This window comes from Cuculus canorus, chromosome 3 (genome assembly GCF_017976375.1).
Source record: "Cuculus canorus isolate bCucCan1 chromosome 3, bCucCan1.pri, whole genome shotgun sequence".
Classification (NCBI taxonomy): domain Eukaryota; kingdom Metazoa; phylum Chordata; class Aves; order Cuculiformes; family Cuculidae; genus Cuculus; species Cuculus canorus.
The window spans coordinates 41779568-41795861 of record NC_071403.1 but is presented as its reverse complement, the minus strand read 5'-3'; the positions used below and the strand labels follow the sequence as shown (position 1 = coordinate 41795861).

The 16294-nt window shown below is 40.5% G+C and overlaps 1 protein-coding gene across 7 annotated transcripts in view; it reads right to left on the bottom strand.

Moving 5' to 3' along the window:
- Positions 1-9232, bottom strand: part of AKAP7 (A-kinase anchoring protein 7) — an 81139-nt gene extending 71907 nt beyond the window's left edge. For 6 of the 7 annotated variants that reach the window (XR_008449179.1, XM_054062963.1, XM_054062961.1 and 3 more), the window contains exons 1-4: positions 8953-9232; positions 5096-5245; positions 3883-4028; positions 1953-2089 (exon numbers count right to left, since the gene is read on the bottom strand). Coding sequence is in view for 6 of the 7 variants with exons in the window: in XM_054062963.1 (XP_053918938.1) it covers positions 1953-2089; positions 3883-4028; positions 5096-5245; positions 8953-9217 (698 nt within the window). In the remaining variant the exon portion in view is untranslated. The remainder of the gene's footprint in view (positions 1-1952; positions 2090-3882; positions 4029-5095; positions 5246-8952) is intronic. The other variant, XM_009562880.2, reaches the window with a different exon arrangement.
- Positions 9233-16294: the final 7062 nt, after the last annotated feature.

Sequence of the window (16294 nt, the reverse complement as noted above, 5' to 3'; positions counted from 1 at the left end):
ACAGTGAGAGCTGAGAAGGAGCTCAAGGAGTAGCAGAAGATTCTCTGAGAATATTTGTTTTGATACACAGGGCTCTAAAAATACTTATGAAGAGGCATACTTGCTTTTGAGATAACCTCTTGCATTCCCTTTTTTAAAAGTTCATACTCCAAACCATTTAAAAAAAAAAATCTTCCACACTCAGTCAGAGCTTATTCTCACCAATTTTCAGGTGCTACCACAGTTTGCTTATGAGCCAGGGCAGGAGGAAGCTGGTGTGCCTACTCCAGGAGACAAGAGACACAGAGAGAGGAGGGGGGGAGTCCAACAGATCTAGTTTTCCTTCGCTTTCCTTCCCATTCCCTCTGTTCCTGGCTATCTGTTTCTCTCCCTTTAGATCAGACTGCTAGAGACAAGGATGCTGACAGACTTGCATCCTCACAGGAGACGTAACAATATAGGGGCTACAATTTTTCACAAGTGTGAAAAACAAGCAGGGCATTTGATTAACAAATATATTTTAGCCGAAATACTTAATAGAGGCACACCCTTAACTACAAAATGGTTCCCACATTCTATCTTGGATTCTCGCCTTCTTATGAGCAATCTGCAATTTAACAGCCAAATCTTCTAGGGAAAAAAGTTATTTAACACACATTTATTAGACACATTATTTTGTAATTGTGTTACCATAGCCAACTATTTGATCTAGATAACTCAGTACATGGACCACATGCCTGCTAACGCTGCAGAAAAAAACAGTGAGATTCTATATACATGACAGAGGGCCCCTGAAAGAACTCTTCTAGGGGAGAGAAAAGCACATGTCTTCTCTGTCACATAAGGATCTGATGAATTTTCATTCATTAGCAATTCACTACAAAATTGACACATGAGCAATGGAGGATTCCCAGATGTCCACATATGACCAGTAGGCCATTTATTGGCATCTTACATAATACTCTTGTTACAGTAACTGAAGTGTTTGCCATCACAAATCTGCAATTATAATGTGCAAATATAGAGACATCACATCTGCTGGTCACCAGGTACTGCATCTAAATAGAAACTATCAAGAAAGTCTGTGTAAAGCAAGACTATGACACACTTAATTTCAAGTCAGAATTACAGCTAGACACACCAATTACTAGTCTGAACATTTATAAATTACAGCTGTAGATAGACTTAACATCTTCGTATTAACCATTAAACTTATACAGTAGGCTTGTCAGACAGCAACACAGCACGTGATAAACAGCCAGAACCACCAAATAACTGATTTTTGTAGTCACATCTAATACAGACACATGATGTAATTTTTACACCTTTCCACAAATTTTCCACACTTTAAATGATAAAAAAATCAGCTATATCACTGAAGCAATATAAAAATTATTCTTTTGATAAGGCCTAATAGCCACCTCTGTTAGTGTACTTAAAAATATAATAAATTATGAGTATAATAAATTCATTTAATATATTATATTATGAGTATAATAAATTCATTTAGGGGCATCAAAAAAACTATGACTGCATGAGGCATTAGCTTGGAGCTAAGGTTTCTCTCATGATCGTCTTTAATTGAGAATTACTAATTTGGCTTATAACATTTGCTAAGCTCTGAAATTCTGAAAGTTTCCCTGTTAATCTGTTCAGTGTCCCCCATATCAAAACTTTGTTTTGAAATAATTACTTTAAGAAACATGAGGTTTGTGTGTGCAAGTTCAGCATACAGTATGAAAAATACAAGGAAAAGAAAGCATACTTTGTTGAGAGCTTATAACATGCCATATGTTATGGTTACGAAAATCGGTGATAGTGAAGATTAGCAATTTAAAAGCAACACGAATTAAATGTTCACTAACCCTAATAATTTAAGGCTGACAAAAAAATATGCATCAGTTGCCCCTTGTAGTCTTTTTATTAATTCCTCCAGCAAAAATATTTGCATATATTTAATGCCAAATACCTACACGCTGATTTCTTCTTCATTGGATAAATGCATCACTAACATGGTAACATGCAATGAGCCAGAGCGAACCATTGCTTTGGAAAGCCTTTGATCCTTTTGTATTATTGCATCTTGGACAGCCTGAATACTGCTAGTAATCTGGGAAGAAAGAAAGACACAAACCCAACAGTTAGCCATTACAATTACTGTATCCCATCATGCAAGTGTACAAGAAGGCACACAAACTGAAATCAAACGTTTATGTAAAAGCCATTCTAGCAGAAGATAAGTTTTATCCTCTGACAAAGCTGTGCTAATTGACCTGAGTAAACGCAAAGTGAGTAGAAATGGAGTGACTAATAAATCACTGGACATTTGCTTCCATAAGTATGATAAGTTCCTGGAGCAGATTAAGATCATCCAGTTTTACACTGCCAGTAGTCCAACTGAGAGGCTTTTTCCAAGGACTTTTGCTGCAACATAAACTTTTATGTTGCCATGTGCAGACAAGTGTCTGGAAAAAGAAAGGGATCTTTGCAGGATTTGGCACATAAAAATGGGAATATTCAGTAAATAATTTGTAGAGATGTGCAGTTTGCAGTTCTGATTATACTGTCCAATAGACAGATATAACGTATATACTGTCTTCAAATATATTTCAGTCACAGAATCCTTAAGGCTCAAAAAGACCTTTTAGATCATCAAATGCAACATCACATTTTATTTCTGAACATAAATAAAAGGAAAACAAGGAAACTTTAAATTCCAAGAGGAACAGTTCATTATATTCCAGAAATATCCCTTATTATAAAATGGTTCTCCGTTAAAAGCTTAAAATACAACATAAAATATGAAGAAAGAGTAGTAATGCCTAAAACACTTCACTGGAATAAAGTTAGATGCTCAGAAAAGAAAGGTCTCTTACTGCTAACCGAAATACTACCAGTAATTACCAGATTCCCTCTGGCTGTCAAGAAACCAGATGTCCTATGTCTAAACTTCGGCTGATGTTGCCTCTACAAATTAAAGGTGTATTTTCTACATTCTGAACAACTCCACATCTAAGGCAAGTACAAACAAAACTTCCTAGCAAAGTCCTGGGATTCCTGAATGCTCTGCAATATGATATAGGTGTTCCTTTAACTCTGCAAATTATATAAGACTAAATATATGACATAAAAAAAAAGCGCAGGTACTACAGATTTTTCCACTCTACCACCCATTCAACATAATAACAACAGTGAGCAGGAATTCTCAATTATCAGATTATATAACCTGTACATCATTCTTGTACTTGTGAAATCATGGAAGAGACAACAAGATATTTCAGAATATGATGAAACAAGGATCGCCAATCGTACTTGTGTCAGGCTATCCTGGATCTTACAAAACTAGCCTCTACAATCTCTTCTTCACATAGTATTTGTTGCAGAATCAAAGACTGCACTGTGACTTTCAAATCTGTTATGGTTTATTGTCATTTTGATTCTCTCAATCTTTGACGTTCTCAGAGAACAGATAGTATAAGATGAGTTAAATTTACCCAAGATAGTTCATGATACTAAAAAATAATGTAGATTTGGAAATGGTGGTAAACCGATGGTTTTAACTTAATAAACACAATGCACTTGCACTTCTTCTTGTTTGCAGATACAAAAGGTTTCAAAGTCGTATCAAGAAACTTCTCACAACATATAAGAAATCCATCTTATTCACTGTTAGGTTAAATGAGACAATACATGCTCACTACAAGAAAATACGCTTTCTTAAAGACCTCTCTGCACTTCTTGAATCCATTTGAACAGCATCTTACTGAAACAACAGCTTGCTTGAATTTTAAATAAGATGATCAATATTGCTGGAAAATGTTAAACTGCAAAATGTTCTTATAAACACATGCAACTGTTGAAGTAATTCTGGCTATATCAAATTAGTATAACATAGAATATCACCTTTGGGTTAGTAATTGGAAGGGAAATGAAATAATTTGGCTGATACTGTTTTTTCTTCTTCTTCTTTTTCTCACTCTCTTCTTCAATTTCCTTTCCAGTAGTCCTCTTTCTTTTCTTTTTTATGTTTATCTCAGAGGTTGCATGCACTGAAAAGAGGAAAAAAAAAATCACTTTCAGCATACAGACAAATCAAAACAAACATACAGTTAATATCAGCCTAATAGAAGCTGGGATTCAGTCAACTGACTGAAGCATGTCTTCCTAATCATCTGATCTGCTCATGCTCTGAACAGTCTGATTGGGATCCTGCTCCAACCTGAACTAATATAGCCACAGAAGTTGAGTACCATACTTAACTAACAGCTTATACCTCTAAGCAGGGCTTATAAGCTGCTAATATAGACACGCAGCATCCAAACTGCATTTCATTTAGCCAATGCACACTGCAATGGAATACGCATGCAATTGTCTGCACTTGAACATCAATGTGACTTTAGAGAAAAAGGAGCAACACTAGGTTTCCCAAAATCTCATGCACACTGCATTCTGAAATATAAAACAAGATAATACATACGATTATTAAACCAAAAGGTTGTATTAATATTAGACTAGGACTGGCCAACCTACAGTTCAAGGGCCAAACACAGCCCAGAAGAAAATTTAATCCAAGTCAGATCTAGTCTGTACTTCCTCCTTTCCCAAAGACCAATTGCATGCCAACATAGCAAAAGAAAAGTACTTGTCCTCAATTCTGCCTTTGCACCATAATTTTTTTTTCTCCCAGCTTATTTCCTCAAGACTTTGCAGACCCTCTCCCTCCTTGTGGCCTGATACAAACCCATGAGCTGAGCAGGCTCCAGACATCCACCATTCAACTAAAGGTGCACTTACGGCCACATGCTAGGGACACATATAGTGGAAGATAGTTCACCAAAGCCACACCTTGCAAAACTCATATACAGTAATGTGAATTGACATATGAGATGTCTTAATTCTGTGACTCATTCCTGCAATGGGTCACAAAATGGTAAGTTTTTAATATGCTCAAGTATTTGCAGGACTGAAGAGCAGTAAAGAGAGGCTCTGGACTAGACCCTGTTTGCAGGGAGAGTGTCCATGTGCACAGCCCACTGGTACACGGCAACAGGTAGGACCGAGAACTGAGTACATGATGTGTGCATGCTTCCCCACTACTTCTGTTTAACATACTTACTAACAAACTCGTCTTCAATGTCTGTGTCAACAAATGGCATTTCTGCCATCAGAGATTCTACCAGATCAGCAGGACATGGCTCTTTTTTCTGTTGTGTCCTTTTCTCATTCTCTTTAAAGATTTCCTTTTGCTGTACATTTTCCAGCCTGTCTGTAATGTATTTAAAAGAACACACTGGGTCTTAGTTTTTGATAAAAACAGGTAAGAGACACGCAAGCAGTATATCAAGTATACATTTCTCTAATTATCAGCAAATAAATATTGACATATAACCCCCTCAAGAATGCTGCTCTTCTTCCTTCCTATTGTTGTCAAAATATCAATAAAAACATTTCAATGCCGTATGTGGAATAGCAAAAGAGAGACTTCAGCCTCCTATATTCAATAACTTATGGTCTTGTTTGGTTCTAAGTAAATAAACTGACTTGCAAAAAAAGGGTATTTGTAACCAAGCATAAAAAAATACAGTCTTCAGAAATCACGTAAAGTTCAGTTTAAAAGTAACGGCGTAAGAAATTTAGTGCAGACAAACATTGGCAAATGAATTCCAATCTAAACACAGTGAAAATGAGGCACAAAGGAGCAGGAAGGGAATCTTACCATTCCGCATATAACAAAGAGTTCTCAGCTGACTGTATCTTTCAGAAATGAGATGATTACTCTATTCCTGCACCTCCCACACAGTATGGCAAATTACAGAGAGCAATGATCTGAACTTCTAATTCTAAAAACTGACTTTTAGCATTTAAGCTAAAGAAGGAATCAAGATAAATCAAAACTCATCTCGCACGTATAAAGATATACTCAAAGTTGTATCTCAGAGTAATATCACAATGACAGAATAATCTCCACTAAGAAGTTTTTTAAAATTTCTTCTTCCCCAGGAGTACAAACAGTCTGACTCATTTCCTATGTCTGTTTCATGTTTCTGCATCAATAAACTCCAGTATTTGTGTATTAAGTTATACTTCAAAAAATGAGAAAGTAAAATCATCTCTAGCAGCAAAAAATGTGCACATAACCAGGCACCCGGCAATATTCTTTTGGGACAACTCCACAATGGGATTACTGTAGTGGAAGAAGCCTTATGTCAGAATTGCAGTTTATCCCAGGACAGCTCATTACTACAGACAACGTGCTTTCAAAGCTCCTCTTGTGACCAGTGCAGATAGTCCAAATCTGGCCCAAGGGGAAAATTTGGCAGCAAAAGTCCATATTACGTTCTTCTGGCATGCAAAGCTACTCTATATGCATAAAAATCAATATTACAGACCCACTCTGGGTTATTAACACCCTGTGGAGTGCTTCTTCCACATATTCCCTTTATGCTAGGGAAGAGAAGTAAAAGAATAAGCTGATTAAATTCTAATTTGCTCCAGCAAAAAGTAGGGACGCATAAATCACTCTGTGGTTGTGGTCTGACACCTAACTTTATCCCGGAGGCTATTAAAAAGAAGCAAAGTATTTACATTTGTTGCTCATTCCCCCTGTAGACAATAAAGAATTATGCATAACAAACAGATGTTAAAGCAATGATGAATCAACATTCAGACTAACGTAAATCTCACACAAAACATTGTTGCTGGTGATCCACAAGCACACAGAAAACAACAGTCCCTCTTTCAAAGACATTTCAAAGTGAAGGACAAGACAGAAATCCATGAAACCAACGAATCAGCAGGCCACTGGGGGCAGAAAAGATATCAACAAGATTCGGAAATGCATAATCATTACAAGTAACAGAAGTAAAAGGGACTTATTAAGGTAGAATCAGCTGCAGACCAAGGATTCACATAAATCTGAGGGGTGTATATCGCAGATTACACGTTTCCTTTGCTCTGCTAAAAAACCAATATACTTGTGCCATTTTGAAAAATTCTGTCTGCTCACAGTAGGAAACAGGTGTAGCAAAGACATAGCTAGTGATTAACAATGTCCCTCCTCAAATCAATCAGCTGCACTGAATCCGTACTGCTTGTAAATTCTGCAGGTTGTGTCCTAAGAACTCCATCTCTCACCTTTTCTGAAGTATTTATTAATGAAATCAGCAACAAAAATAAAAAATTGTGTTATAGTCACTAAACCAACCAGAAAACATAATTTTTCAAAATTATTGACACAACGTTGATAATCTGAAACCAAAGTAACAAAACCATCTTCCATAGGAACTCCTTGACCATCAAGCTGTTACAGGATAAACTCTTTTTTCTTAATCACGCGTTAAATTATATTAGCTTGAATCTCATATATGAATAGTTGTATACCTTATTCCCATATTCGTATTTGTTTAACTGGCTGCTCATTTTCACTAGTATTTAAGTAATCTGTTCCAGCAGAAACAAAATTGTGATACATCTAACTCATAAAGGGGAGAATACAAAAAATAAAGTGCAATAAAACATCTTCGACTGCAATCCTTTCCCAGCCCTCTTCTCTCCGTACTCAGACTGCAGTTTCAGATAGAATGATCTTCTATTATTTGACACCTACAAATCACAGACCACACTGAGACCGAGTCTCCAACACGCACTGTTTCCTGCTTAATATATTTATGTTAATATGTTTAATATGTTTATGTTCATATTATTAATAACAAATGAATCCATTGAAGACAATTTGACTGAAAGCTGCTGTAGAAATAGATAGTTTTACTTTCCAGGTGTTTTGAACCTCATGTTTACATGGCCAGAGAACTGAAAAAGCTTTAAAAAAACATAGCAAACTTAGTGAAAAAATCATAGAACGCCCTTAGCCGGAAGGGGCCCACAAGGATCGTAAGAGCCCAGCTTAGTAACCAGCCACAGCAACAGCCCACAATTAGGTTTGAATCATCTTCCCTTCCACAACCCCCGCTGTTAAACTCTCCCTCTTCCCATGGGACAGCAGAATGTATAAACACAAGCCATAGCTTTCACAGCAGCTGTGCCCAACGTGATGGTTTAATGGACAACAACAACATCACAGAATCATAGAATGGATTCAGTTGGAAGGGACCTTAAAGATTATCCAGTTCAAACACGTCCCACCAGACCAGGCTGCCCAAGGCCCCATCCAACCTCGCCTTGAACACTTCCAGGCATGGGGCATCCACAACTTCTCTGGGCAACCTGTTCCAGTGTTTCATCATGCTCATCCTGATGAATTTCTTCCTAATGTCTGGTCTAAATCTTCCCTTTTACAATTTAAAGTCATTCCCCCTTGTCCTCTAGACCCTTGTAAAAAGTCCCTCCCCAGCTTTCCAGTAGCCTTTTCAGGTACTGGAAAGTCGCTATGAGGTCCCTCTGGAGCCTTCTCCAGGCTGAACAGCTCTCTCAGCCCAACTCTCTCAGCCTGTCCTCATAGCAGAGGTGCTCCAACCCTCTGATCATCTTTGCGGCCCTCCTCTGGACCCGTTCGAACAGCTCCATATCCTTCTTATGTTGAGGATTCCAAAACTGGACACAATACTCCATGTGGAGCAGAATAGAAGGGGGATAACCACCTCCCCTCAACCTGCTTGCCACTCTATTGATGCAGCTCAGGATGCGAGTGGCTCCCGGGACTGCCAGCACTCACATTCTCAGTTCATATTGACCTCCTCATCCACCAGCACCCCAAAGTCCTCCTCCTCTGGGTTGCTCTTCATTCATTCACTCATTCATTCATTCATTCATTCTTTCATTCATTCTCCCCCCACTGACACCACGCGCTGCCCTGACCCACGTGTTGGACTTCGCACCTCCGGAGGCACCGTGGGGAGCCCGGGCTCTACGAGGCCCCTCGACTGCCTCCTCCCAGCCGGGTGCATCCCCCACCCGGCTGGGAGGAGGCAGACGAGTGGCTTTACTAGCGCTTTCCCCTCTTCTCCCCCTCCTCACCGTGCTCCGAAGTCGCGCAGGCCACGCACGGCTTTCCCCCCCCGCCACCGCTCGCTGCCATGAGCCTCGGGAGCCCCGGCACAGCCCCTGGAGCGCGGGGCGCCGAGGAAAGAGCAGGGAGAAGGAGGCGCAGCAGGCGCTGCATGCCCCGCGTTAGGGACACCAGGGAGAGGCCGCACGGATCCGGACGGGACAGCGAGCCTTTCCGGACTACAAGTCCCAGAGTGCTCTGCGCCGCGCGGGGCATGGCGGGAGGCGCGGCCATGTGTCGTGTATAGAACTGGCCACTCCCTTGGAGTTGCCAAATATTGAGAGGCTGCGCGCGTGGGTGGCTGAGCCACCGCCCCTGTGGGTGTTCGAAAGAGTTGTAGACGAGGTACTTACGGATATGGTTTAGTAGTGAAAGAATACACTTGGAGCTGATGATCTCAGAAGCGTTATCCAACTGAATGATTCTATGATTCATTCTGGGCTGCATCAAAAGAAGCGTGGCCAGCAGCTCGAGGAAGGTTATTCTGCCCCTCTATTCCTCTCTTGTGAGACCTCATCTGGAATACTGTGTCCAGTTCTGGAATCCTCCACATAAGAAGGATATGGAGCTGTTGGAACAGGAGGGTTGCAAAGATGATCAGAGGGCTGGAGCACCTCCCATACGAGGACAGGCTGAGAGAATTGGGCTCGTTTAGCCTGGAGAAGAGAAGGCTCGGAGGAGACCTTATAGCAACTTTCCAGTACCTGAGGGGGCTGCAGGAAGGCTCGGGAGGGACTGTGTACAAAGGCTTGTAATTATAGCACTAAGGGCAACGGGTATAAACTGGAAAGGGGCAGATTTAGACCAGACATTAGGAAGAATTTTTTCACGTTGGGGGTGGTGATACACTGGCACAGGTTGCCCAGGGAAGCTGTGGATGCCCCATCCCTGGAGGTGTTCAAAGCCAGGCTGGATGGGGCCTTGGGCAGCCTGATCTAGTGGGACGTGTCCCTGCCCATGGCAGGGGGGTTGGAACTGGATGATCTTTAAGGTCTTTTCCAACCCAAATTATTCTATGATTCTGTGAGTCCACGCTGAAGGCACTGAGATAGTGTGACCTGAAATGAGAGATCTGCATTCACATGTGCAGTTTTCACTCAGTGTTTTACTGAAATGTGTTCAGTTTTGGGCCACTCACTACAAGAAAGATACTGAGGGACTAGAGCACATCCAAAGAAGGACAATGAAGCTGGTGAAGGGGCTGGAGAACAAGTCTTACAAGGAGTGGCTGAGGGAACTGGGGTTATTTAGCCTGTAAGAAGGGGGGCTGAGTGGAGGTGTTATTGCTCTCTACAACTACCTGAAAAGAGACTATACTGATGCAGATGTTGGCCTCTTCTCCCAAGTAACAAGTGATAGGACTGGAGGAAATGGCCTCAATTTGTGCCAGGGGAAGTTTAAATTGGATATTGGAAAAAAATTCTTTACTGAAAGAGTGGTCAAGCTGCCCAGGGAAGTGGTTGAGTCACCATCCCTGGAGGTGTTCAAAAAGTGTATAGACGTGGCATTTTGGCACAGTTTAGTAGGCATGGTGTTGGGCAGATGTTTGGACTCAATGTTCTTAGAAGTCTTTTCCAGACTCTATGATTCTATGCCTGAGCATTTGTCTTGCGTAAGGGCTGCAAGTTAAAGGATTGGTTTGGGCTGGTGTCTCCCCAAAATAACTAGTTGTAGCTTAGGGCTGCCTGAAGAACTATATGCAATCCAGAGCAGTAAATTCCCTTCTGTTTAACTGTAGTCCGGGGGAGGGGGGGGGGGGCTAGATGTCTTTGCTCTAAATTTGCTCTCAACACCATCCTTTACGCAGCCCTCCTGCTCTCCAGCTCAGTCTTTCCTGTGGTTGTATAGTCTCCTGTTGAGCCTTGGCCTCAGGGCTGTACAGAGAGACTGCTTCCCTGAGGCACCGAACGGGAGACACTCTTTTCTTGCTTAAATAAAGTACTGGTGCCTTGTGGAAGCAAAATCCTGTAATTGTGTTCTGTGGGAGTAGCCAAGCCAAGTATAGCCTGATGCTTTTGCACGTTGGTCTGTACACATAGACTAGATCTGAGGCAACCAGTTGTTTATACGTATATAAAGATTCTTACTTTGATTTTTAAAGAGAGTAGACAAAAAATTAAATAGAAAAGGATGGCTGTGATAGGGAGGAAGCTGTGTGTCTGCTGGATGCTAGAAGCTGAGAGTCGAGTGAAAAGAAAGCTAGTTTCTGCATTTGGCTCCCCTGTGCCTTCCCTTTGTGGGAGATAAAATGTGTTTGGAAGTATTTTACCACTGTTTTGACCTAGTTCATGCTGTGTTTGCCCTGTCTTTCACACAGTATTTTCATTTGGTTTGCATAGTTCTGTGGAGAGCGAAGGCTGGATGTGACACACAAGTCCAAGTTCTGTGAGATCCAAGAGAAGATTTAGGATGAGGCTGCTGGCAGTTTTCTTCCTATACACATTTTATCTGAATATCAACTATCATTAGGAGACTAAATACGTAAGCGATGACCTCTTCTTGTCTTCTAGCTTGTTAGCATTGGCAGGTAAGACACTTCCATAAAAGTTTGATTCCATAGAGTTATAGATCAAATATGGAGAGAAAATCTTCCGGTATCCAGTGTCTTTTTGAAAATACAAATTTAAAACATAGGTTTGGATCTACAAATGCTCCAAATTCATTAGTTATTTCGCGGAAATCCTCAGCAAGCAAACTCTAGAAAGAACATTTCTCTTTGTACATTTGACAGGGGAGTCCAGTTCCATTGGATATGTTACCATTTAATAGTCCTCTTAACAACTGTATATACAATGCATTTTTAGTGGAGCTAAAATTGCATCTAACCAATACCCAATAGCCTAGCACTAATAAGTCAGTTTATTCTTTGGGTTCATGGTGTGCTTGAATGTACTATCTCCAGGATGAGGCAAAGTGAGATACTGAAAACTAGGTTGGTAACATTTACCATTAACTGTTCCTATGAGTCATAGAAGTGGCATTGGAGGAAAATGTTAAATCAAAGACTAGAAAACTGAAGTAGCAAGTGATTTTTCTGCTTGCCCAAATACTGCACGAGTTTCTTAGAGGTCACTGACCTGGTGCCTGGCAGAAACTGGTTTTCACTACTGTTTAGGTCTGGGCTAAAGCCAGCACTTTGTCAACTTCTGTGGCCTTGCCTTTATTAGGGAAGGTTTCTCATTAACCTCTCAGCAGCAGAGTTGTCCCTTTGAGGAAAAAAAATATCACATAGTGACAGCTGAGTGACGCTAACAGAAAGAGGAAGCACAGTCAGCTCTACAAATAAACTTGTGTACACAACTGCACAGCACATGCCTCTCACCCACCTCACCATCTTTTAATCCACTGTCAAACTTCAATCAAATTTAGGAGAGAGTGAGAGGATTCAGAGCTAAGATATTCCCATATTTTTTTCTGGAAATGAGTGGTTTGGGAGAAAAGAGAGACTTATTTAGCTCTCAGATGAGGGAAAGAAGAAACAATGATTTGTGTACGTTTTTCCATGAAACTCTGTCTGGCCATGAGCACCGGTCAACTCGTTACACGATAGGTCATGGTACGTGTTATCAATACATAGTATGCCTTATCTTAGTCAAGCAAAAGATGTGGGGGAGCTATGAGTATTTGGGACATGACTCACTGTGGGAGGTTAGGAATTAAAGTGGCAGGAATGGGATGTGTCAGAGGGAGGACTAAATATCGGAAGGAGACACTGGAATATTTTGTTGGACATGGGAGGGAGTTGAAGGTATTGCAATGAGAGGACATGGAAACTATAGGGGAAACTTGGGTTACTGTGGTAAGAAGGGAAGACATAACTGTTACAAAACAAGGCTTCATTACTGACAACGCTGATACAGCAATTTATCTTCAGACAAGTGAAGAAGAGTAGACTGTGATCTAGTATCAGTAAGAGATTTGCTAGAGAAACAGAGACAAGTTCGACTTGCAGAGCTACAGACAATGGAAATGGGAGGTAGAGGAGTGCCTGGGATAAAAAAAAAATAATGCAGAGATCGAAAAGCAAATAGGCTGGGTTTTCTACAATAACTGGTATAAAAGGAAGAAATGCATGAAGATACTATCAGTCTGCTTAATGACTAGAAACTACATTTGATTGACAACTAACATGAATATGAAGATTAATGTGAAAAGCATTAACCTAAAAGGATGTTTTCATGACCTGTTGATCAAAAACAGTTCATTTACATTGCAGGAGGAGGGAACAAAACAGTGGGAATCAGCTGAAAAACGAACCAATTAGCCAGAGCAGCAATTTTTCACTTGTTACTCTCTACACATTATAAGGGACACTGGCATATACATTCATCACATACAGCATATACATTCAAATGCTATTAATGTCAAGGTATTGTTTCAGACGTTTCAAGGTTCCTTCAGGCTTTTGTGCTCTTTTCTGGGAATGATGACTGTTGAGTATAGAAGAGGATTCACCTAACAAAGTGGGACATGAATGCCTTTGCCAACAGGCTTGCCCACCATCTAAGGAGTGCTTTAAACTAGGTTATTGAAGGATGGAGAGGCAGTCCCATCAAGCATAAGCTAGAAGAGAACTGGAAGAGCTGGAAGAGATGTGCTGGCAGAGGGGTAGTGGTTGATAATGGGAAAGAGGATGCAGGGTAACATGATGGCAGAGGCTGTCCCTCTTTGCTTGAGAAGGCAGTGTGCCTGGAGCCACATCCTGTGTTCCCGCACAGACTAGCATTTAGAGGGACCTTAATAGGCTGGAGAAGTCAGACAATGTATGCTTGCTTCATGAAGGCTGACAAAGACAAATGTAAAATCATGCATCTAGGATAGATGGGTTTTGGCAAAAGTGGCTGGATGCACATCTGCACTAACTTACAGCCCATGACATTTTTTACTAACTCCTACAGCCCTTGCTCCCTGAAAAAAAGCAATTATTAGAGCTATTACCCTGCAAATACTCATTGGATAGTTTCAATACTTCCTTTTAGTTACTTGAAGCAGCAAGGGTAGAATATGCTTTCATCATATTATTATTCTACTTTTCAGCACAGAAAATCCATCAGAAGTCATCTAGGTAATTCTCATTCTGCAGCAGAGCTATCTCATTCTTCTATAGTCAACAAACCCAGTCGTTCCAGTGTTGCTCCCGCATCAGGTCAAAAGAAGCTATTAATTTCTTTACCTTTGTCTTAGAAGCTCAAATGCCATCAATGTTGTATATATAACTTCAGTTTCCAAAAGAGAGGATTACTAGAATACAAATAATATTATGGAATATTTTTAATACTTCATATTTTGTGATGTGAGTAGATAGCTTTCTTTTTAATAAATACTTATACACACACAAACAAAACTATAAAATAGAAAAAGACTTCAAGTCATTTTGATGACCACAATTTTGTTTCTTTTATTCTTGATATGTGTAATTTGTACTTAGGCAAAAAGTTGCATATTCTGGAGACCATTAAGGGTGGCAGTCTGTGGAGACACTGTTCAGTTTGATAGGAAACCTTCACAGATGTGCAGCATGAGAAACTGTACCTTGAAATAAAAGAACATTTCTCTTTAGGAACTTTACTAAGCCCTATGGACGTTTAGCTGCAGAGGTCAAGTTAAGTTTGATCCCAAATCTCCAGCTTTCTGGCACGGTTCTTACTTCGTTACTGAAATAGAGATTTTTTTAGAAGTATGTGCAGGGGAAAAGAGGAGGGAATATTTTTATTATTGTTTTAAGAGAGGACACTGCCTACGATTAAAAAACAGTTTGATTTTAAATGCAGTGAGTATTGCGAACTACACGTGGAAGTCATACAGCTGAGACACTAGATTGTGCGTTCCTTGAGTGAAAGACACTTTACTGGGAGTCTTAGGGAAGTAAAGAATGCAGTTCTGAATCCAAAATTCATATTATTCCAGATGTGGGTGGGGGAAAAAACGTGTTTACTGACTAAATTGAAAAATCTTGATTCTCAGCTGCCTATCTGTTAAGTTTCTTGCTCTCCTCTTCCCTCTTCTGTCTGCCTCTGCCTTCAGCCAGAAGCTTCTTTTTTATCTCTGGCTTCCTTACCGTCCCAAGTTCCAGGTATTGCACAAACATGCCATGTGTTCGTCACTGCTGTGTAAGCTTAGTGTGTGGCCTTTTTTTTTTTCTGCTCTTTTATCTATGGACTTTATGTAAAGTTAGGATGTCTGAAGAATACAGATAGTATCTTTCATGCACGTTGGCAGAATATGAAGTCCAGTAAACCCCTGGAAACTTAGCTTCTTATTGCCAGAACATAGTACAGTCCTTTCTGATGTTCAGGTCATAACGACTACGTCCATACACAATTCTAGTGCGTGCCTGCCTTTCTTCCTAAGAGCATTTGAGACACAAGCACTACCAGAGCTTCATCCAGTTGCTTATTTTCCCTAAGATGTGAATGTACATGCCCTGGGACTCTTCATCAATCAATGAAGATGGAGGCTTCTCCAGAGGGAAAAGGTAACTCCCATAATAAGTTGGAGTTGTTCTAGAGATGCTCTTCTCTCTTTGTGGACAACAGAGATGACCAGGACAACTAGGCTTGTGTTCTGCTTAGGTGTGTCTGTCAGAAGGCTCTGGTTGGGTGAAATGGCTCAAGACCTGAATTTTGTGATCATCTGGTTCAGAATTAGGAAAAGGCTTTGTGCTTTGGCCCAATATTTCAGATTCTGATGAAGCGACTTGGAGCCCAGGCAGCTAGATTCACCATCTACTCTCTAACTGGAAACACTTGTTTCCAGGTAGTGTTTCTCAGATATAATACTAACCATCATCCAGTTGGGAGAACCTGATGATGGCTACGGCTAATGCTGCAAAGCTCGAATGCTCAGAAAACTTCATGCAGTGTAGGGTTTGGGGCTTTGCCAAGTGAGAGCTTACCTAGGGAGGAAATAATAAAGCGGTGTTGTTTTATGTTTCACATGAATTTTTAAATTGATATACCCCTGGTGTTAGTGGGCCTAACTGTGCAAAAAATCCCACCCACTGCTTTCAAATCAGCAGTCACTTAAGATGACTGTTTATATTTAACCAGAAGTGTAAAACAAAACCCCAATGGTGTTCAAAATACCTTTCTTACAAGCTAATCAGGGAAACAGTAACTTATTGTTTGAAGGAGAAAATGGTCCTTGACCTAAACAGAAATGAGAGATCTCGGTTGTAACATCATTTCAGCTGCCACTCACACCTGGAGCAATGTGATCCGGCATCCAGTTTCTGTCACTGCATTCTGTGACAGCTAGTGGATCGGGCTGTATGTATTGCTATGAGCGTATCTGCTGTCTTTTTGCTCACAG